At 47.9% G+C, this 24,101-nt stretch overlaps 1 protein-coding gene across 1 annotated transcript in view; it reads right to left on the bottom strand.

Annotated features, from left to right (window-relative positions):
* ccdc39 (coiled-coil domain containing 39) overlaps positions 1–24,101 on the bottom strand; it is a 187,870-nt gene that overhangs the window by 59,791 nt on the left and 103,978 nt on the right. The window contains exons 11-12 of the mRNA XM_038816334.1: positions 16,519–16,683; positions 4,554–4,691 (exon numbers count right to left, since the gene is read on the bottom strand). Coding sequence (XP_038672262.1) covers positions 4,554–4,691; positions 16,519–16,683 — 303 coding nt within the window. The remainder of the gene's footprint in view (positions 1–4,553; positions 4,692–16,518; positions 16,684–24,101) is intronic.

Genomic DNA, 24,101 nt, shown 5'->3' with positions numbered 1-24,101 from the left:
CCCCTCCACCGACCCCAACACATATATCCTCAGTGTGGTCGATGAATTCTCCAGGTTCCCCTTCGCCATCCCATGCCCCGATATGACGTCTGCCACCGTCATCAAGGCCCTCAACACCATCTTCGCTCTGTTCGGTTTCCCCGACTAACATCCACAGTGACAGGGGATCCTCATTCACGAGCGATGAGCTGCGTCAGTTCCTGCTCAGCAGGGGTATCGCCTCCAGCAATGACGTCCAGCTACAACCCCCGGGGAAACGGTCAGATAGAGAGGGTGAACTGGACAGTTTGGAGGGCCGTCCAGCTGGCCCTACAGTCCAGAAACCCCCCAGCCTTTCGCTGGCAGCAGATCCTCCCTGATGCACTACACTCCATACGGTCTCTACTGTGCACCGCCACAAATAACACACCCCATGAACGTGTTTTTACCTTCCCCAGGAAGTCCACATCCGGGGTGTCGCTCCCGACTTGGCTCGCAGCTCCAGGACCGGTCCTTCTACGTCGGCATGTCCGACTCCACAAGGCGGACCCCTTGGTGGACAGGGTACACTTGCTCCACGTCAACCCCCAGTATGCTTATGTGGAGTTCTCCAACGGCCGCCAGGATATGGTCTCACTCAGGGACCTGGCTCCCTCAGGTTCCACTCCCATACACTTCCCCACCCACGCGCCACCCTCCCCTCCCCCGGCACTCCCAACATTAGCCCCACCAGGTCCATCCCTCCTTCCCCTGCCCACGCTAGAGGACGAGGAAGATTTCGGCATGCTCCCGGAGTTATCCGATACTGGTCAGCACCAAAACCGCCAGCACCGACGTCAGCGAAGCCAGCACCGACATCGCCGCCACTGTTATGTCGCTCCCAGCGAACCGTCAAACCACCGGACCGACTTAACCTCTGATGGGCACCGGACTACCAAAACGGACATATTTTTGTTCACCTCCCCACTGTAAATTATTTGTAAATCTGTATATAGTTCCATGCCACCCCCGCCGGACTCATTTTTAACAGCGGGTGAATGTGTTGAACCACTGTGCACCTGTATTAGGGGATGTACGGTAGGACCTGCACTACAGGTTCGCCGGTAGCCCCTGCCGGCTAGCTCCGCCCACAAGGAGCTGTATAAATATGCGTGACCTCCTCCTGATCAGCCATTTCACCAGCTGCAGCAGGAGGCCACGCATCTGACTGTAATAAAGCCACAGTTGTACCAATCTGAGTCTTTCGTGCAATTGATCGTGCATCAGCGATGAGCTCTGGTGCTCTGCATTGTATGACAACATTTGACCCCTGCCCACGGTTGCACCGTTCACCTGGGTGATCCCAGGCCATTCATCGCAAGGTCACACTGAATCCCTGGCGTGGCGGTGGTGGGGAGAGAAGATGGTAGGGAACATGGTCCACCCACAGGGCCTGCACCACCCCTCCCCCCCCCAGACCAGACCAGCCCTCCCCTCACACCCATCAGACAGAAAACCGAGACAGGTTGTAAAGGTGGTTACAGGCGTTTATTGTGAACAAATACTTACAGATCTGTGACCTAGTCCCTACACTGTGCCCTGCACACATGCCAATCTAAATGGTGTCTAACTGTGTGGCCTTACAGGCCCCAACGCTACACATAGGTGGTTCCCCAGATGTGAGAAGGCAACCTTGTCCTGGGCCTGCTCAGAATGCCCCAGGCCTTGGGCACGCTGATCGATAGCCAAAACCGTCGCCCCAATGCCTCCACCGCGGACTCGATCTGTGCGGTGTTGGCCTGGGTGGCACGCATGATCGACATCATCTTCTGCTCCTGCACATGGTTGGACTCCTCCACCTGCGCCTGGAGGTGCTGGATGCTGGCCAACATCCCCTCATGTAGTCCCTGACTCTGACTGCATCTGCACTGTGTTTGGGACTAGATGTTCCAGAAGCTCGGGGACCTGTCTTAACAGCATTTAGTTCCGGGAACGGCCTGCCCTCCGACTGTCCGGTCCCTTGGGTGGATTTGTGGATGGTTCAGGGGGAGGTCCAATGGCCGCAGTGGTTGCATGTGGGGCTGTTGGTGGATGAGGGGGTTGTGTGAGCAGGTGAGGGCTGCCATTCGGGATTATGTAGAGTTAAATGACATGGGGGAGGTCACAGCCTCCATGCTGTGGAGGCACATAAGGCAGTAGATAGGGGGGGAACTTATTTCGATCTGGATGAATAGGAAGAGGGTAGTAGAGGAGACTTTGAGGGTATTTGGTGGCACCGGAGGGGTGTTAAAGGAGAGGCAGAGGCTCCAGATGGAGTTTTGGTTAGTGTCCAGGGGAAGGCAGTGGGGCAGTTGTGGAGGGCCAATGGGACAGTGTATGAGTACAGGGAAAAGACAAGCAGGATGCTGGCCCATCATCTGCAGAAGCAAGAACCATTCGGATTTGGTGAGCAGCATTGAAAGGGTTTGGGAGATATTTCGGGAATTCGGACGGTTTTTGGAGTACAGACTGAACGTGAGTACGAGCGAGATGCTCCCGATCAATGCTGGAGAGCAAGAGGAGGTTAGGGAAGTTGTCTTTCCGGGTGGTGGGGGCGAGCTTTCGGTATCTTGGAATTCAGGTGGTGCAGAGCTGGGCCCAAATTAAACTTAGCACGAGTGGTAGAAGCAATGAAGGTGGATGTCAAAAGGTGGGACTTGTTGCCGCTGTCATTGGCTGGGCGCATGCAGACAGTGAAAATGACAATGCTGTCCAGATTCTTGTTTGCGTTCCAGAAGCTACCTATCTTTGTTCTCAAGTCCTTTTTAAGGAATGTTAATGGAATAATTTCAGGATTTGTGTGGGCAGGAAGTCCCCGTGGGTGAGGCGGGTGTTGCTGGAGAGTTTGGCGGGGGGGGGTTGCGGAGAGCGGCTGGCGTTGCCAAATTTGATGAATTATTATTGGCCAGTGAACATTGCAATGATGAGGAAATGGGCGGTGGAGGAGAGATCAGTGTGGGGGCAGAAGACGGTGTCGTATAGGGGGACAGTTTTTGGCACCTCTTCCGTTCCCGCTGGTCAGGTATTCCGTGAGTCCGATGGTAGTTTCAGCATTGCAGGTGTGAAGCCAGTGCAGGCAGCATTTTGTGTTAGAGGGCATGCCGTTGTGGCTCCGACATGCAACAACCATTGGTTTGTGCCGGCAAGGCTTGATGTGAGGTTCTGGGTGGCAGCTAGGGATAGAGTACTTTAGGGACTTATTCATAGAGGCCAAGTTTGCGGGACTGGAGAAGCTGGAGGAATTACATGTGTTGCTCAACGAGCACAGCTTTTAGGTACCTGCAGGTAGAGATTTTGAGGAAAGAGGTGTCGCCTCCAGTGTTGCAGGACATGTTGTTGTCGAAGGATTACATAGGGGAGGGGAGTGTCGGATATCGACAAGCAGTTGATGGAGAGGGAGTGCACCCCAGTGGAGAGATTAAGTGCAAATGGGAGGAGGAGCTGGGAGGGAGGTGCGGGCCAGGACCTGGGTAGAGGCGTTGTGGAGGGTGAACGATTCCTCGTCATATGCGAGGTTGAGCCTCATCCAGTTTAAGGTGGTGCATAGGGCTCACATGATGGTGGCGAGGATACAAGTGTGCGGAGGGGTGGGGGGGGGGGGGGGGGCACGGATCATGTCCACGTGTTTTGGGCATGACTGGAGCTGAAGAGGTTTTGGCAGGGGTTCTCGGATGTTATATCCGAGATTCTGGATGTGTTTGATTGAACTGTTTTTATTCAAGGCTTTTTACATTGCCTCGGAAATGGCTGAGCAAGTACTTCAGTTCAAGGGTAATTAGGGATGGTGAACAAATGCTGGCCCAGCCAGCGATGCCGACATCCCGTCAGCTATAACGAACTCAGACGGACTTGAAACTGACTGTTTTTCTGTCTCCACCGATGCTTCCAGAGTTTAGCTCGCATTTTTTGATTTTATTTCCGATTTCCAGCATCTGCAGTATTTTTCATTTATTAAAAAAGTGCATTTAAGGTCACCCCAGAAGCTTATAATATCATGTATAATACAATTCCAGTATGCCTGCTATTTTTACATCTGATACGTTGCTATGTAATTCTTAACTTTTTTCGTATCGATATAATATTTATTTGGTATAGTTTTTAACAATTTTCTTTCACCCATAGATATGCTCATCTTTAATTTGTCCATCCTATTCTGGGTCTCATAAGGTTTACAGCAAACAATTATATTGCTGGTTTTATATTGTAACATTTGCAAATTATTTACACATGTGGCTTCTCTGTGGCCTCTTCCAGATTTATTTCTGTGCTTGTCAGCACCTTTTCCTCCAGGCATTTAAGGGTTTTCTGCATTCAGCTGTATCATTCATTGCATTACTGTAATTTTGACATTTATAAAGATTAAGGAACTGTTTAGCTGCTTGACAAGAGTGAAAGGACTTTTTCCCTGGTGCATCAGGACTTATATTTCTATTATTTCACCTAAAGTTCCAATGGTTTTGCCAAAAAAAAACTGGCTTTTGTGAAACATGGCATCAGGTTGTGGATTTCTTTTTGCCTTATTTGTGGACCAATACCGATGTCCATTCTTAACTTACTTGTTCAATGAGTTTGTTCTTTTTCAGTTCCTTTTCTCCAGTCTCAATGTGAAGATGGATGTCTTCTACTTTACTGGTCAAATCAGTTTTCTCTTCTTTGCACTTGTCCAGCTGTCGCCTCAAATGCTGAGCATCATTCTGCAGGATGAGAAACAATTTGTAAACTGATGAGCGAACGGTGTGCAAATGATCCAGACAATGCCATTTTATGTTTGTACAATCTACAACATTTAAATTTCCAGATAATGCATTAAATGCAATCATTAAACTGGAAAATAATACATTTTTTTAAACTTGCTGAAGTTGATAACTAAAAACACAATACTTCCTTTAATTTAAACAGTCCATTTATCTACAAAGCAGCTTACAAGCAAACTTTACAGAAATTATTATTTTTTATTTTGGTTATTGCATCTGATACAGATTCCTGGAGTGATTCTGTTATGGATGGTCCAAAAGAGAAAGCAGGATAAGAATAATTCAGCTGGTGAACACATTGGTGCTTAAAGAATAAAGGGCATTGTGCCGTTGCTTCACTCATGCTTCTGGGGTTCTATTAACCCAACAACCAGCTATGGGATGTCACCAGAACGGTCATTCATCATTATTTTCTCTTTTCTTGTAATCCGATGAGGAATAGGAAGGGAATATCATTCAGAGTGGTTTTGAACAACAATGGCAGCTTGCATTTATATGGAATCTTTTAACGTAAAACATCCTAAAGTGGAAGGCTCTTGTGGCTCAGTTGGTAGCACTCCTGGCTCTGAACCAAAGCTCTGGGTTAAAGTCCAACTCCGGGACTTGTTGGCCACAGAACAGGCATTTATGTCAATCAACCTGCTAATCCTTCCGATATTTCCCCACTGTTTCCCAAAGGAAAAAATAGTGTGCATGACGATACAAATCAAATAAACGAGTCCCAAGGTACTTCAAAGTGTGTTATGAAGCAAAATTTGACATTGAGTCACATAAAGAGATGTGAATGCAGATGGTCAAAGAATTAGGAGCATTTTAAAGGAGGAAAGAGAGGCAGAGAGCTTTAGTGAAGGAAATCCAGTACTTAAGTGAAGGCATGGACATAATAATAATACTCGCTTATTGTCACACTGTCAATGAAGTTACTGTGAAAAGCCCCCAGTCTCCATATTCCGGCGCCTGTTTGGGGAGGCCGGTACGGGAACTGAACCCGCGCTGCTGGCCTTGTTCTGCATTACAAGCCACTGTGCTAGGGAATGGCACTATTTGGCGCCGACCTTTTGGCACTCACCTGTTTTGGTGCTGGCCTTTTTTGGCGCTGTCCTTTTTGGCGCCACCAACATTTCCAACCTACTTCATTATCTGTTTAAAGGGCTTTAAGTTGCCCCCGAGGCCCTGAAAGGCTACATAAATGCATATCTACCTTCCTGCTTTTTTCATCTTTTGAAACGTGAGCTAAAAGGTTGCCCCACAATCCAAGTGTGGGTGTGGAGGTGAATGTGCCTTTAAGGCTGTGTGTCTACTTACTGACTCTCGCCATCGGCAGGAGGTTAGAAAGTCAAACGGCTTCCAGGAGCAGAGTTAAACATTGCACCGCACAGTGAAGAAATGATTCACAGCAGGCGCTATTATTTTTTAAAAGAAAGTTTTAATTAATGGAGGATCCCCTTTGGGGTCAGAGTTGCGAACGTTTAATGCGAAGGTAGCTCATGAAACTTTCAAAATGGAAAGCGGAACCGTTTAACCCTTCAGGGGTCACCGTGCCCCGTGTAAAATCCCAGATGTCTCTGCAGATCTATTCCTGCTCTCTTCAGCATCCCGATATAAATTGATTCACCATTGGCCACGCCCCCAGCTGCCTTGGCACCAATCTTTGGGACCCCCCCCACCGCCCCTGAATATAGACTATTCAGGCTTCTAAGGACTACGGAGGGGGGAGCCTGTGCGAGAGAGGGGGGGGGGGCTGCCTCTTGTGGGACACACACGCGGGCTTTCCGAGGTTAGTAACGGAGGTTTATTACATGCTTTAATTTTGATTTTGGCGCCAAACCGTGGTGGGCCAAGAGAATGAGCGCCATAACAATTGGCGCCAAAAAAACGGCGCCAAAAGATCGGGGCCAAAAAGGCGGCGCCAAAAAGCACCCGACCCCTGTGCTAAACCAGCCCCAGGTATCAATGTTGAAACAATTAAAATTGAGGTTGCTCAGGACACCAGAATTAGATGAGTTCAGATATTTTGAAGGATTGCGTTTCTGGCAATTCCCAGTTTTACAAGAATCCAGTGTGTGGATGCCTCCATACCTATCCTCTTTGAGGCAGCAAAGAAGTATAACTAAAGAGAAAACTGTCAATGAGGAATGAGGGGATTTTGAAGTCTGCCGACTCTGCTTGGGCCTCTACTCGGTGGTGGGGCAGGGGAAGACAAACTACACTCAGCTACAGTCAGGCAAAACAGAAGAAAAATTCTCGCTGCTTGTGATTAAGGGGAGAGTTGTGCCAAATTTTCAATTAAATCTGAAGGGAGGAAATTGGTTGAAATGTACACGCTAGGAGCCGGGATCCAAAAATGGGAGGAAAAATGAGTGCCATCGATGCATTTGATGACGACTGTAAGACTTGGATCTTGTATAAGGAAGGATTCCAATTATTTCTCTCAGCAAATCAGACACCGGAGGACCTAAATGCGGCAACATTTCTCAGCTCAGTGTGACGTAATATGTTTATGCTACTGCAAAGTTTAGTCACTCAGCAAAACCAGGAGATAAGTCCTACATTAAATTAATGAAAATCTTAGAGGGGCAGTTATTGATTGCAGCAAGGTTCTGGTTCCACTGTTGTCGTCAGGAAGAAGGTGAAAGCATTTTACAGTTCATAGCGACTTTAAGAAGGTTAGCTAAATATTTGGTGCAACACTTGATGATACTCTTCATGACAGGCTGGTTTGTAGATGGTGAAGCTATTCAGAGGAAGTTGCTTACTGTAGCTGATTTAACCAGAGATGGACTTTCAATGAAACATATAGTGCGACAGTGCAGGGTCCCAGCCAATGAGGAGGGCTTGTACGGAGAGGTGACCGTTGTGGTGGGAACACCAATCAAAGATTGGTAACTCTAGTTTGCTGATAGGCTCACAGAACAACATGGGGCTCTGATTGGTGGACTCCCCTTCAGAGCAGGAAAACAGTTTGGCAGACGTTGAGAGGTGGTGGGTACGTAAAGCAGTTCAGACACTGATATCTCTTGAATTGGTGTGAAGTTTCTGAACTACAATTGAGTAACAGTACATAGCAGCAGCCAGGTTTCTGGCATTCGGTCTGGCGGGCAGCCAGAGGAAAAAGTGAGGTCACCGACCTAATATTGGGGTGCGAGCCTGCGAAGCCTTCAGCAAGGCGGGGCCAACAACCGTCGAGAGGCTGAGGAGGGTGAGCAAGCAAGCAACCAAAAAGAACAGAGGTCACCAGGCCAGATGTCCAGCAGCAACAGTCAGCTTGGAGCACATGCGATTGTCGAGGCTCGAGGTCTGGCCACCCGAGCGAAGGTGAGCAGAGCAGCCGTCAGGAGGTGCAAAGAAAGCCAGGTAAGCAGCGCGTCGTGTTTCAGGGAATCAGGGAGCATGGCCATCAGTAGCAGGGTGACTTGAAAAGAGGCAGAGGTCAGCCAGGCAGCAGGCATGAGAGGGCTGGGCCAGGCAGCAAATGGACTGAGCGGCGAAGGCAAGAAAGAGAGCAGAGGCCAGGCCAGAAAGCCAGCAGCCAGCCAGGAGCACACACGGTCACTGAGGCGCAGCCACCCAAGTGAGAGTCAAGCGGTGAGCAGAGCGGCAGTCGGGAGGTGTGAAGAAGGCCAGGCAAGAGTTGGGAATTGGGAAGCAGCACGAGCAGGGCGACTTGACCAGAGCCACGCAGGGCTGAGAGTGAGAGATCTGGGCAGCAACCAACATCTTCTTTCTTCTTGTTGTTCTTGCATGTTGAAGTTACTGCATTTTTAGGTGTCAGTCATTTCTCTCTGATTGTGGTGTCCTTTATGATACCCGTTTCCCTTGACCACCCATCGGCATCTCAGATTTTCCAAAAATTACCAACAGCCAGTTCTCTGGTCAGATTTTGTCAGTGAAGTTCAGCTGATCCTCACACCAATTCTTTTCACAATTTCTGAAGACTACCCACCCTCCTACCAACTCGTAAGCTTTGTTTAATTGCCTTTCAGCAGCTTAGAAATCGGCTGCTTTTGCTGAAGGAAGATTCACTCAACAGAAGATTCTGAAGACTTAGTCGTGATTTGTTGAAATCAAGACAGATTAACCCCAGAATATGATGAGACACGATGAATCTCAAAGTCAATAATGCAGGAAGTTGAAGATGAGGCAAGAGGACGGAGTTAGGTGAAAAGATATTTTGACACTTTAAAAGGTTTAAAGTATTGAGCAGTGTCCAAACTGCACATTCATCTTCAACAACATCCACAAAAGGCTTAGGTGACTTGTCTGATGAGTTCGACCTGCCGATTTCCAGAGATGACACATCTTGAAAAAGATATGGACTCTGAAATGGGAATGGAACTACAAGATACTGCTCAAGCTCATTGTTCTTCTGCTGCTGAAGTGAGGGATGAAATCTATCCTGAAGACAGTGCCTTATGGCCAAAATCTGTTCTACTGGATATGATTGAATATTTTATAATAAATAGACCAGAGAAAAGAGTTTGAGGTTCGAAGCCGAAAGCAGTTTGAGCACCATTTTCTTTATTTTTAAAATGTTTGGGTTACAGCGCAGATATATCAATGTGAACATACATTAGGCGATGAAACAAAAAAAAAACAAAAGTAAAATTAAACCATTTCCACAGGTATAGGCTTCATTTATTTACATACATATTTTCCCTTCTTTATCTTCCTTGCGGTATTAGAGGTGGCAGTGGTCCCTTGCGTACGTCCTCCCACCGGTTTTCTCTTTGTCTTTTCCTCCTCCCCTCTTTGGTTCAGATTGTTGCACTCCCCATCTCTCCCCATTGGGCTTGGTTCAGTTCCATGTTTTCGTGACACCCCACCCCCGTCTTCCTTACTGTGTCGTGGCTACCCCTTCCTGGTCTTTGGCTTCTTAGTTGTTGGTTACAAACAGGTCTTGGAACAACCGAGTGAATGACTCCCATGTTTTGTGCAAGCCTTCTTCCGACTCTCGTTTGGCGAATTAAATTTTCTCCATTTGGAAGAATTCCGATAGGTCAGACAGCCAGTCTGAAGCTTTGCGTAGTGCTGTTGACCGCCAGCCGAGCAGGATTCTCTGATGGGCAATTAAGGATACAAGGGAAACAGCCCTCCTCCCCATGAATAGATCTGGCTGTTCTGATACTCCAAATGGTTCCACCCTCATCCCCACCACCTTGGACATTGCCTCGAAGATGCTGGTCCAGAACCAAATAAGTCTGGGGCAGGACCAGAACATGTAGGTGTGGCACCTCCAGGAAGAACTTGCTCATTCAGGTTCTGGTTAAGTGGGCTCTGTGTACCACTTTTAGCTGCATTGGCTTAGCCTTGTGCGGAGGTGGAGTTGACCCTGTGCAGTGCTTTGCTCCAGAGTCTCCATCCAATATATAATCTTTATTAGTGTCACAAGTAGGCTTACATTAATACTGCAATGAAGTTACTGTGATTTCAAACCCCAAGTCCTCCTCCCACTTCTCCGTCGTCTTGTCCAGTTTTGTGTTAGCTCCCCTCAGCAGTCACCCCTACATATCCCCATAGTGATTGTCGTGCTTGTTTCCCTTTGTAGGAAATTTTTGATTTATAAATACTTGTGTTTGCCCCCCCACCCCCACCCCACACACACACACACAGTTGGAATCTTTCTCGTTAGTTCTTTGAGCCTTAGTGTTGGTGTAAAAGTCCCTGTCACTGTCCCACCTTCCTGTCTCCACCTTTTAAAAGTTGCGACCATAGTCACCAGTGTAAACCTGTGGTTATTGCAGATGGGGGCTTTGTCGGACATTTCGGTTAGTCTGAAATGCTGTCACAGTTGGTTCCACAACCGGAATGTTACTACCACCACTGGATTTGTTGAATGTTTATTAGGTGGGGATGGGAGAGCCACTGTGGCTGGGGCCCAGAGGGAGGTCCCTCTCCAGGAGCCATTTCCAATTCTTTGCCGCCCTAAGAACGATCGCTAATGGTTCAATGCTTGGGCGGGGATAACGGGCATCCCTGCCTGTGCCTCTATGCAGCTGGAAGTAGTTGGAGCTGGTGGTATGTGTCCGTACGCATGCTGTGGGAGCATTGTACAGGAGTTTCACCCAGGCGGTGAAGTCTGTTCCTAGCCCGAATCGCTCCAGTACCTCTATGAGGTACTTCCATTCGACTCTGTCGAAGGCCTTTTCGGGGTCCAGGGAGACAATCACCTCAGGTTGGGGTCATGATCACGTTTAGCAGGTGCCTGATGTTCGATGTTAACAGCTGTCTACCCTTGACAAAGCCCATCTGGTCTTATGCTACCACCTCTGGTATGCAGTCCTCCAGCCTTTTGGCTAGGATATTGACCTGTATCTTCGCGTCTACGTTTAGCAGTGAGATGGATCTGTAGGAACCGCATTCTGTTGCGTCTGTGTCTTTTCTCGGTATCAGCGAGATTGAGGCTTGTGCTAACGTAGGGAGCAAGGTGCCCCTTGCCAGCGAGTCTGTGAACATCTCCCGCAGGTGCGGGGCCAGTGCAGTTGCGAATCTTTTGTAGAAGTCCACCGGGAAACCACATGGTCCCGGCTCGTTCCCCGCCTGCATGGAGCTAATACCCTACATTACCTCTTCCAGTTCTAATGGTGCTTCCACGCCCGTTTTCTGTCTTCCCGGACTGCTCGCATGTCCAGACCATTAAGGAACTGCTTCATCCCCAAGTGCCCTGCTGGGGGTTCCGAGGTGTACAGCACCTAGCAGAAGGTCCGAAAAGCCTGGTTGACCTTGTCCAGCTCTGGTACTAATTTTCTTCTGCTATCCCTAATCTGTGCTATTTACCTCGTGGCGGCCTGCTTTCTCAGTTGTAGACTGCAGGCAGCTAGCCTCGTCTCCATGCTCGTACAGGGTCCTCCATGCCTGGCGGAGTTGGTGCACTGCTTTCCTTGTCGAGAGCAGATCAAAGTCCACCTGCAGCTATTTCCTCTCCGCTAGGAGGTCTACGGTCGGGTCCTCGGAGTGTCGCCGGAATACCTACAGTATGGAGTCGACTAGCTGTTGCCTAGCCGCCCTCTCTTCCCTATGTCTCCACGATTTAGAAGCGATAATTTTTCCCCTGATCACAGCCTTCAGCGCCTCTAGGAACGTGGAGAGTGAGACCTCCCCATTCTGGTTATTAGTAATATACTTGTCTATAGCCTGTGATGTCTTCTCGCAGAAAGCCTTATCGGCCAGTAGGGTCGTGTCCAACCTCATGGGGGAACGTTGGGCACGGCCCGTCTCCAACCTCACATCAATGTAATATGGAGATTGTTCAGAGATTACAATTGCGGAGTATTTCTCCTCTTACTAGCCCTTGAAGTACTGATTTCCCACTGCAAAGAAGTCAATCCGCGAACAAATGTTATGTAATTGGGAGAAGAAGAACTCCTTCTCCCCTGGGTGGGTGAATCACCATGGGTCCAATGCCCCCATCGGCTCCATGAATAGGCTGGATTCCTTCGCCATATTGGAGGTCTTTCCTGTTTTGGGGTTCGACCTGTCCGTCCGTGGGTCCTGTACACAGTTAAAGACCCCCCCAGTGCAACAGTGGACTGCCTTCAGCAGTTTCTGAAAAAAATAACCTATTTCTCCTTTCTGTTATGCCATTTCCCTTCACCCCAGAAAGAGATTTACCCACCATAAAGAAGTTGGGAGTAGATCTGATGGATGTGTGAGTACTTCTTAGCCCTCAGATACATAAACTTCCACAGGGATGCCAGAGCGATGGTGATATTGTCTTTATGGAACGGATGGAGAGGGATAATCCAACTGCAACTCATCCCCACACAAATGGCTACCTACCTCCCATAAACTAAAACAAAGACAAATAATTTGTTACCGTCAACATTCTACCTCTCCACAAACAGCTCAGAGGAGAACAAAGGCCCATAAACTCCACCCACCCACCCCCAAATCACCCCCAACACCACAAAAAACAAAAACAAAAGTCTTGAGCTCAGTATCTGAAAGAAAAACCCTAAGGTAACGAGCTGCAGATATCCCCACTCTTCCACTCCCATTAATTAAGTTTACAGCTAGCAGAGTGACTCTGCACTGGGTAAAAAAATCATACCAACATCATGCCCCCTGCCCACATCCAACTTTAATATAGGAAGATAGAGGGAAAAAGAAAACCGATACCCACCCCCCAAACAACCCAAAAAATACAAACTCACCCAGATTCCCCAGCAAATCCCTATAACCGCGTTCCCTCACCCACAATAAATACAGATTTAATGCACCTAACGATTCACAAATTTGTTTGCCCCAGTCCATGTTTCTTTACAACCTCATTCCCTTCCTTCAGGTCTTTAATAGTCAAAGATGAGTCAGGTATACAACACCAAATTGTCCATTACTTTTGTACAATGCAGCCTTGGCATTATTGAGCGTTGCATGCCTTCTAGCCAGCTCTGCTCCCATGTCCTGGTATATCCTGATGACGTGGGCTTTACATCTAGAATCTCGATGGTCCTTCGCCCACCTTAGTACCTGTTCCTTGTCTTGGTACCTGTGAAACCTGACTATGATCACCCGTGGTAGTTCCCACATCGGGGCTTCAGCCTGAGTGACTGATCGGCCTGGCCCAATTCAGGTGTATACCAATCCCCCCTCCCCCACCATCTTGCCAAACAGCTTGGACATATACTCCATAGGATTTGGGCCCTTCAGACCTCCCGGCAACTCAATGATTCTTAAACCTTGCCGTCTGGAGTCGTTTTCCCAGATCGTCCACCTTGACCTTTGACAGTTTATGCCCTTCAGCCAGTAACGCCATCTTCGCCTCCAGGAAAACAATCCGGTCACTCGAGTCCAAGAGTCCGACATCTTCCCTTTGCATCACCGCGCTTGCTCCTTTACCTTCCGATCCATCTTCTCCAAGGCCACACGGATGGGGGCTAGAGGCCTTTCCATCGCCTTCGCGAGGTCCTCGAAATCTTGCTACTGCAGATTTTTTAATTAATCTGTCAAGAAGCTTGCCAGCATCTTGGCTGTTCATGGAGAGGCCAATGTCACAGCAGGAGCCTCCACCATTTTCTTCACCAAGGTTCGAGGGGCTTCTGAGTCCGATGACAATTCTTTGCCCATCTTCTACCTTGTATTATACTGTTGTGCATTATTCCTCCCAAATATCACTGGGTGAAAAGGGCCAACATCAGAGTACCCTGGCAGGAGCCACCATGTGTGACTGCTCACATGGAAATCAACATAGAAAACATTTGACAGTCAAAATAATTTTTGACATCAGGTTTCACTCTTGCAGATGCTGTTCTGACTGAACTTTGTTGATATAAAGGAATGATTATCAGACATAATCACATCAAATTCAGAGAAACCACTGTAAATGTTGAAGCAAAATACTTAGCAGAGAAGTTTGAAAAGTACAAATTTGCTGTTTTTACTGTTTCGTGGAATTGTTTACTTCGGAGAATTAAACCACCAGCATTAACATCCTAGGTGTTACCATTGACCAAGAACCTAAATGGATCAGCCATAAGAAGACTGTGGCTACAAGAGCAGGTCAGATGCTGAGAATTATGTGGCAAAGTAACTCACCTCCTGACTCTCCAAAATCTTTCCACCATCTACAAGGATAAGTAGAGACCCAACAACAATCAAGAAACCTGACACCACCCAGGACAAAAGCAGTTTTTGTTTGGATTCCATCCACCATTTTCAACGTTCACTTCCTCCATCATTGGCACACTATGGCTGCATCATGCACCACCTACAGCAGTATTTTTCAAATTCAGGGTCGCGACCTACAGGTGGGTTACAGGCAGGTGTCAGTAGGATCACAGAGTGATCAATCGCAGCGTTCCCTATCCCGAGACCGGCCTTTCAGAATGCCGGCCACGACTGGCCTTTAAATGCGAATGCTGGAGTCTTCCACCAGAACCGGCGATAGAGGGCACGTCACGCGGCTGACACATACACTGACATAACGTCCCTTGTAGGTCTGTGCTTTGGACACGAGATCACGGAGGAGAGATTCCTCCATTTTGTAGCTGCCAGCAAGCAAGCCACAGGGCTGTGTGAAGAATTGAAGATGGATCATTTTCTAATCAGGAAGAGAGGGACAGGGACACAGACTGGCCAGGATCTCACAATTGAATCTGGTGGAGAGAGCTTCACAGGAGAGTCCACAGCATGGAAAAGCAATGCTGATGTGGCCTGTATTCAGAGGTCTCGGGCTATGTGTGTTATATGCAGGGAAGTACTGGTAAATGAAAGTTTAAAACACTCAAAACTTCAAAGGCATTTGAAGAGGAAGCACGGTGTGTCCGAGGACAAACCTCTTGTTTTTTTTTCAAAGGATGCAGCCAGAACTTAAAAGACATCAGCTAAGGTCCTGGGCAGAAATATAACATTGAATGATAAAGCAAGTGAGATCATAAGGACCAAGCAGGCCTGTTGCATTAAATGTAACCAATAATGGAATGTCCCGTAGCCAGTCGGAGTGGGTCAAGATTGCCAATCGGCATGCGTCGTTGGTAAAAGTGGGTCCTGGGAAAAAAAAGTTTGAAAATCACTGATCTACAGGATACACTGCAGCAAACTTGCTCAGCTTCTTAGACAGCACCTCCCGAATCCCACAACCTCTTCCGCCTTGAAGGATAAGGGCTGCAGGCAAGTGGGAAAACTACCACTTCCAAATTACTCTCCAAGCACCACACAATCCTAAATTAGAAATATCGTCACTGAGCCATAATCCTGGAACTCTCTTCATCACTTGAGTATTTCTGGACAATGTGACAACTTAGAAAAGCTTTTCATCTTGCACTCATCAGGATAGCTCGAGGCAGTTCAGCTGATTGGTCAAAGCATTGCCATGGGGAATGAATCTCCCCATCCTGTATATATGTGTGGCTTCTATCATGTATATGTGAGCCATATTGTGAGCAAAACTAGTAATCTTGAATTGGTTTCCAGTGTAATCCTTTGCACAATCAGGATCAATTTGAGCAACAGGGTAACTAGCTGCTACTTGTAACTTCCCACCTATGTCTGATAATCTTTCACCTCCTTCCTTATCAAGAATCTATCTACCGCTGCTTAAAAAAATATTCAAAGACCTTGTGAGGAAGAGTTCCAAAGTCGTACAACATTTGGAGAAAAAGATTTCTACTCATCCTGCGACCCCTTATTTTAAACAGTGGCTCCTAGTTCGAGGTTCTCCCACAAGAGGAAACCTCCTCTCCACACCTGTCTCTCTTTTTTTCAGCAATCTCTTGATCATGTGCGCTTTTAAAAAATTCATTTCGAGCTAGACCAGCAGTTGTTGCCCATTCCCATAGCGGCTCAAAAAAGTAACTGACCACAAAGTTGGCAAGAGCAATTGGGTATGGCCAATAAATGCTGGCTTTGTCAGCGACATCCACATCTGTAAATTAATTAAACATTATGATGATCCAGCCATTAGTCAACACTACTTTAGTGGTCTTATTATTTTCTACTTAAGATATAAATTCAGTAACTGTTGCAAACCAGTTTTCAGGATCACGCAATCTGCAATAATGACCTAAACCATTTCTTTTTTACCAAACATTCAAAGAGTATTGCCACAATGTTCATCATAGTCTTGAGTTATATTTCATGTGTGTTTAAATCTAAATTTTACTGTGCAACATTACTTCTTTATTTTGGCCAAGTCACTCAATATTCTAATTGAAAATACCACTAGGAATTAAAGACATTTTTGAAAATACAAGCGAATTCAAAATCTGCAGGGTAAAGAGTTATTCAAATTAAATTTGACAAAATGAGTAATGAACAAGCACAGGTGAATTACCTGGAGTTTCTTAAGCTGAACATTCAGTAGGTTCAATTTGCTTTTCTTCTCTTCCAGGTTTTTTGAGAGTTCTGCTGCTTTTTCTCCAAGCAACTCATTTTCATTACTGGTCATATTTCCTTCTAACTTAGCCAACCTTCGCTCAAGCTGCTGAATTTGAAAATCCTACAAAAAGAAAGCATATTTGACCATCAAGGATAATAGAACATAGAACATAGAACACTACAGCACAGTACGGGCCCTTCGGCCCTCGATGTTGCGCCGACCTGTGAAACCATCTGAAGCCTATCTGACCTACACTATTCCATATTCATCCATATGTCTATCCAGTGACCACTTAAATACCCTTAAAGTTGGCGAGTCTACTACTATTGCAGGCAGGGCGTTCCACACCCCTACTACTCTCTGAGTAAAGAAACTGCCTCTGACATCTGTCCTATATCTCTCACCCCTCAATTTAAAGCTATGTCCCCTCGTGTTGGTCATCACCATCCGAGGAAAAAGACTCTCACTGTCCACCCTATCTAACCCTCTGACTATCTTATATGTCTCTATTAAGTCACCTCTCAGCCTTCTCCTCTCTAACAAAAACAACCTCAATTCCCTGAGCCTTTCCTCGTAAGACCTTCCCTCCATACCAGGCAACATCCTAGTAAATCTCCTCTGAACCCTTTCCAAAGCTTCCACATCCTTCCTATAATGTGGTGACCAGAACTGCACGCAGTACTCCAGGTGTGGCCGCACCAGAGTTATGTACAGCTGCAGCATGACCTTGTGGTTCCGAAACTCAATCCCCCTGCTTATAAAGGCTAGCACACCATATGCCTTCTTAACACCCCTATTAACCTGGGTGGCAACTTTCAGGGATTTATGTACCTGGATGCCGAGATCTCTCTGTTCATCTACACTACCAAGAATCTTGCCATTAGCCCAGTACTCTGCATTCCTGTTACTCCTTCCAAAGTGAACCACCTCACACTTTTCCGCATTAAACTCCATCTGCCACCTCTCAGCCCAGCTCTGCAGCTTATCTATGTCCCTCTGTATCCTATAACATCCTTCAGCACTATCCACAACTCCACCGACCTTCGTGTCATCTGCAAATTTACTAACCCATCCTTCTGCACCCTCTTCCAGGTCATTTATAAAAATGACAAACAGCAGTGGCCCCAAAACAGATCCTTGCGGTACACCACTAGTAACTGAACTCCAGGATGAACATTTGCCATCAACCACCACCCTCTGTCTTCTTTCAGCTAGCCAATTACTGATCCAAACCGCTAAATCACCTTCAATTCCATACTTCCTTATTTTCTGCAATAGCCTACCGTGGGGAACCTTTTTCTTGACTGAGCATTCAGTTTTAAGGCATAAATATTTGCAGACTTTGAGGGAAGTCTTTGAACTCATTTTGAAATGGCCCGTGTGGCAGCCAGAGGTATTCCATGATTCACAAGTCCATTTTGCCATTCCATTGGTTAAAAAAAAAAATCTCTTGTGAGAAACAGAACACATGAAGATGAGTGAGCATGTCACTGGTGTGAAATGGAATATATTTCAGCCTTTTGTATTATAATCAAGCAATCACTATATACAATCTATATTGCAAGCAAGGCAGCCCCTCACTACTCTGCAAAGAAAGAATTATACATTTACACCAACGGTCTAGCCTGAATTTCAACCCTGATCCCAGAGATCAAAAGGCAACTTTTCAAGTCATTCTACCGTCTGATTCCAACATCCAAACATCAACTCTTTCACAAAAAGGGACAATGTTTTAACCTTGTTTGCTCTGAACATCTCAGATAAGCTGTATGATTAATATGAAGCAGATAAATGGCAGTACTTCTGCCTTAGTAGCCATCTCAATAATTCAATCAACATTCTCAGAGGTAAAAACATACAGCATTAAAAATCAAGTCCCTTCCTCAGTCAACACAAATGTTGCAGTTTTGTTTCAGTTGCCTCCAAAACTACAGCTGGGCGGAGGAGTCAAGCCGTTTTGAAACAAAGATGGTTTCTTAATTACCGGAGATTCACACTTAGCAGTTGTCGATCAGAGTTTTCTTTTAAATAAAAGCAATCCAAAATTGTTGTGGAGCCTGGAGCATCCATCCACTCCAAAGCACTTGCAACTGCCACCCCACCACTCCCACCACTCCAAAGTTTAGCTGCTGTCGTATAGAGTCAAAGGTTCTGCTCCTTTTCCACAAACACCTTTAATTTACTTCAACAGACTCTGCACAAAACTCTAACATCACAACACCTGACACCAAGGCCATCTGAAGCCCCTTTACATAATCAGTGTCAATTATTGGATACTTAACATAAATGAGACAACTAATTGGGATGCCTCTTAACCCATTACTTAACACAAAGCTACTCCACCCTGCCCCTCCCAGGACACCTTTCAGGCAGGTGAGGCAAAGGACAGACATTTAACTATAGAAATGCAGACTGCAACCTTGGAGGCTCCAAACATGTGTTAGCATTGTGCCCAGATAATGATACATTTGGGCTGGCCTCATGCCTATTAGTTGAGGTTTCATCTCCAAATGTCCCATAACCAACTTTTTCCTCCCTGCGCTTGTTTGGAGTTTTCAAAGAGCTCAAACAGGCCATTTAGTTGATAGCACTGTTAAGGAAAGAATTTTGTGTTCATGCCTGGGTTGTGGGCATCACTGGGTATGCCAGCATTTATTGCCCATTCCTAATTGGCCTTTAGAAGGTGGCGATGTGCTGTATTTTTGAACTGCTGCAATTCGTGTGATGTGGGCACACCCACTATGCTGTTAGGGAGGGAATTCCAGGATTTTGATCCAGTGACATGCTAGAATTGGTGATATATTGCCAAGGCAGGACAGTGTGCGGCTTGGAGGGGAACATTCAGCTGGTGGTGTTCCCATGCATCTATAGCCCTTCACCTTCTAGGCAGAAGCGGTAATGGGCTTGGAAGCTGCTGCGAAAGGAATTTTGTGAGTTCCTGCAGTGCATCTTGGAGATGGTGAACTCTGCTGCCACTGTACACTGGTGGTGGAGGGAGTGAATGTTTGTGCATGGTGTGTCAATTAAGCAGGCTGCTATGTCCTGGATAGTGTTGAGTGTGCTTGGAACTGTATTCATCCAGGCAAGGGGTATTATAGTTAGGATACCGGACCAAACCCCAATTTTTGTTAGGATACCAGACGAGAAGCCCCAAACAATTTATAAATAGTAAAACTGTGAGGAAAGGATACTTCACCCTAGGAGTGAGGACTCTGACCAATAGGTATCCTTTAAAGCAAACTTTAATTGAAACACAGAATTAACCATATTAAAATCAAAGAAATAGCGTTACAACTAATAGGTTAACAGTTAGAACATAGAACATAGAACATAGAACAGTACAGCACAGAACAGGCCCTTTCTTAAATAAAAGGAAAAACTTTGATTCACTTTGATCACCTGCCACTATATATATTCCAACAAAACAACCCAATACAGTTCAAAATCCATTAATAAATAAAGTTAGCAAACAGGCGTACTTGCTATTATCTGTGCAGACCTTTGGACAGAGACCCTTTCAGAAACAACTTGAAAATCCTTCTGTCTGACTCAAATCATGTAACCAAACTATCAAAACCTGGCAGACCTGGCTCACCCCATTAATTACATCATCTGTATCCTACTATTACGATGTCCCATGACATGCCTAACGACCAAACAGCATCCCATATTAATTATCTACACCCCAGGGAACCTCCAAAAATGTAAACAATATTCCATTAGCCACCTTTGTGTAAACGAGTAAATGGCTAAAATCAATGATTATCTCACCTTTACGACTTTTTGATTACAGCTTAGCAGACATACTGCCTGCATGCATTTTAAACCAGGGCTTTTAATAACATTACTGCAATAAAATACAATATATAACAATTTCCTACATTTAGCGTATTATTCCATCACAATTCTGACTTGTGCCATGTGGATGGTGGACAGGCTTTGGGGAGTCAGGAGGTGAGTTGCTCACCGCAGGACTGCTCGTCTCTGACCTGCTCTTTAGCCACAGTAGCTAATATGGTGGCTGATCCAGTTCAGTTTCTGGTCAAAGGTTTCCATCAAGCTGTTGAGAATGGGGGAATTTAGCAATGCTAATACCATTGAATGTCAAGGGAGGATGGTTAGATTCTTTCTTCTTGGAGATGGCCATTGCCTGGCTAACATAAGGGTAACAAGTACATCAATAGTTGATGTGGTACTGGATAACACTATTGCCTACAGTGTGATGTAAAAAGACACATGACCTGAGAGAAGGGGCAGGTGTGGACTGGACAGAGATCTGTGTAGAAGCAAGCATGGAATTAGCTCATGGCTTGGGCTATGCCCTGTAAATACATACATAGCTATGTCTCACCAATAAACGCTTGATGTTCAACCAGACAAGATCCAGGGCCCCCTTGTGAGACTAACTGATCATGCAACATGTTGGCAGCTAACAGAAAAGCCCAGAACCTCAGAGAAGCTGGAGCAGAAATTCAAAAGCTAAAACATTAAAGGAATAGCTTGAGTGAAAGTGCCTGAAGTGAAGACGCAGAGGCAGATTGCCTAAGAGGCAGAACAGTAGCACAATGGTTAGCACTGTTGCTTCACAGCGCCAGGGTCCCAGGTTTGATTCATGGCTTGGGTCACTGTCTGTGCAGAGTTTGCACGTTCTCCCTGTGTCTTTGTGGGTTTCTTTGGGTGCTCCGGTTTCCTCCCACAAGTCCCGAAAGACATGCTGTTAGGTAATTTGGCCATTCTGAATTCTCCTCTGCGTATCCGATGAGGCGCCGGAATGTGGTGACTCGGGGCTTTTCACACAAACATCTTTGCAGTGTTAATGTAAGCCCACTTGTGACAATAAAGATTATTATTATTATTAGAAGCTCCATTGCAGAATTGAAAGTGGAAAGGCAGAGGCAAAACTCCGTTGTGCAGCTGTGATTCCAGAAAATCTCATGGAGGTCAATTGTGAATGCTCACAGGTCCGGTGGCAGCAATGCGCAGCTGAGCCGCACATTCGGCGGCTCCCGTGATGAACGGACTTCGGGGCTTTTTTAAGGGCCCCCAACGGAGCTGAGGAGGAAAATCCCGACGGGGGAAGAGGCCAGGAGTCGCCCCAGTGGTCCGGACCAGGAGTGGGGCAGTGAGAAAATCGACAAAAACACCCAGGAAAAATCGGGGCCAGGTAAACAAAATGGCGGCCGGCGAAAGCTTTGAGGAGCTGAGGAAGTGGGTCCAGGAGCAGCAGACGACTCTGCTGCGCTGCTTCCAGGAGCTGAAGTTGGAGCTGCTGGAGTCCCTGAAGGTAACCAATAGGGAGCTGATGGAGACCCAGGCAGCCCAGGGGGCTGCAATCCGGGAGCTGCAGCAGCAAGCCGCCGAAAGGGAGGACGAGGTCGTGGCCGTGGCGGGGAAGGTGGAGATGCACGAGGCGCTCCATAAAAGATGGCAGGAGCGGTTCGAGGAGCTGGACAACCGGTCGAGGACGAAGAATCGACGGATCCTGGGCCTCACGGAGGGGCTGGAGGGGTCGGACCTAGCGGCCTATGTGGTGATGATGCTAAACTCGCTGATGGGGGCTGGGTCCTTCCAGGGGCCCCTGGAGTTGGAGGGGGCCCACAGAATTCTGGCTAGGAGGCCCAAGCCGAACGAGCCGCCGCGGGCGGTGTTGGTGAGGTTCCACCAGTTCGTGGATCGTGAGTGTGTGCTCCGGTGGGCCAAGAAGGAGCGGAGCAGCAAATGGGAGAACACGGAGGTGCGGATCTTCCAGGACTGGAGTGCGGAAGTGGCGAGGCGGAGGGCCGGGTTTAACCGGACGAAGGCGGTGCTCCACAGACGGAAGGTGAAGTTTGGAATGTTGCAGCCGGCGCGTCTGTGGGTCACCTATAAGGATCGACACCACTATTTTGAGTCCCCGGAGGAGGCGTGGGCCTTCGTGCAAGCCGAGAAGCTAGACTCAAACTGAGGGTCCCCCTGATGGAGGATGCTGTATAATACTGTATTTATTTATACTGTATTTGTATTTGCTGGGTTTAGGGTAAGATGTGGGGTGATTTTAGGGTGGGTGGGTGATGTCGTACGGGTTTTTTCTATATGGGTTTTCAAGCAGGGGTTGGGTGGACGGGTTCGGGCAGAGGGGTAAACGGGGTGTTCGGGGAGCTGGTGGGGGGGCTGACAATGGGAGTGGCCCTGGAGGAGGCGGGGCCCGGCAGGGCGAAAGCGCGGGCTTTCCGCAGGGTTCCCGCGCTGGGAGAGGGAGGGGGCGTGTTTTCTTTTCCCGCGTAGGAGCGGGGGGAGGGTGGACTCGTTGACGGGCACAATGGAGGAGGGGCAGTCCCCGTTGGGAGGAGCCGAAAGTAGGGCGGGAGCCGCCGGGGTCAGCAGAAGTTAGCTGGCTCACGGGAGTGCTGTAGAGGGGGGGGGCGCGGCTAGGAGGGGTCCTAGCCTGGGGGGGGGTAACGGGTTGCTGCTGAAATGGTAAGGAAGGAGCTGGAGGACGCAGGGGGTGCTGGAGGGGGGGAGTTGCCGCCGTGGGAAACTGGCAGAGCGTGGGACGCTGGCCGGGGGTGGGCAAGGGATGGGGTATGGCTAATCGGCAGGGGAAGGGGGCAGGGAGCCCTCGGATCCGGCTGATAACCTGGAATGTGAGGGGGCTGAATGGGCCGGTCAAAAGGGCCCGAGTATTTGCGCACCTGAAGGGACTGAAGGCGGATGTGGCCATGCTCCAGGAGACACACCTGAGAGTGGTGGACCAGGTCCGGCTGAGGAAGGGGTGGGTGGGCCAAGTATTCCACTCAGGGCTGGATGAGAAGAGTAAGGGGGTGGCGATCCTGGTGGGGAAGAAGGTGTCGTTTGAGGCGTTGAAGGTGGTGGCTGACAGTGGCGGGGATGTACGTGATGGTGAGTGGCAAGCTGCAGGGGGAGCAGGTAGTGTTGGTGAATGTTTATGCCCCAAATTGGGACGATGCGGGGTTTATGCGGCGTATGTTGGTCCGCATTCCGGACCTGGAGGCGGGGGGCCTGATCATGGGGGGGGACTTTAACACAGTACTGGATCCCCCATTGGATCGATCCAAGTCCCGGACGGGTAGGAGGTCGGCGGCGGCTAAGGTGTTGAGGGGATTCATGGACCAGATGGGGGGGTGGACCCTTGGAGGTTTGCGAGGCCAAGGGCCAGGGAATACTCGTTTTTCTCCCATGTACATAAGGCCTACTCGAGGATTGATTTTTTTGTCCTGAGCAGGGGGCTGGTGTCGAGGGAGGAGGAAGTGGAGTACTCCGCCATTGCCATTTCGGATCATGCCCCGCACTGGATGGACCTCGGGCTGGGGGAAGAGAGGGACCAACGTCCGCTCTGGCGCATGGAGGTGGGGCTGCTGGCAGATGAGGAGGTGGCCGGGAGGGTCCGGGGGTGCATCGATAGATACCTCGAGGCCAATGATAACGGGGAGGTTCGGGTGGGGACGGTCTGGGAGGCATTGAAGGCGGTGATGAGGGGGGAATTGATCTCCATCCGAACCCATAGGGAGAGGGGGGAGCAGAGGGAAAGGGAAAGACTG

Source organism: Scyliorhinus canicula, chromosome 13 (genome assembly GCF_902713615.1).
Source record: "Scyliorhinus canicula chromosome 13, sScyCan1.1, whole genome shotgun sequence".
In the NCBI taxonomy this organism is placed as follows: domain Eukaryota; kingdom Metazoa; phylum Chordata; class Chondrichthyes; order Carcharhiniformes; family Scyliorhinidae; genus Scyliorhinus; species Scyliorhinus canicula.
The sequence above is the reverse complement of the archived record's forward strand: the minus strand, read 5'-3'. Positions and strand labels throughout refer to the sequence as shown.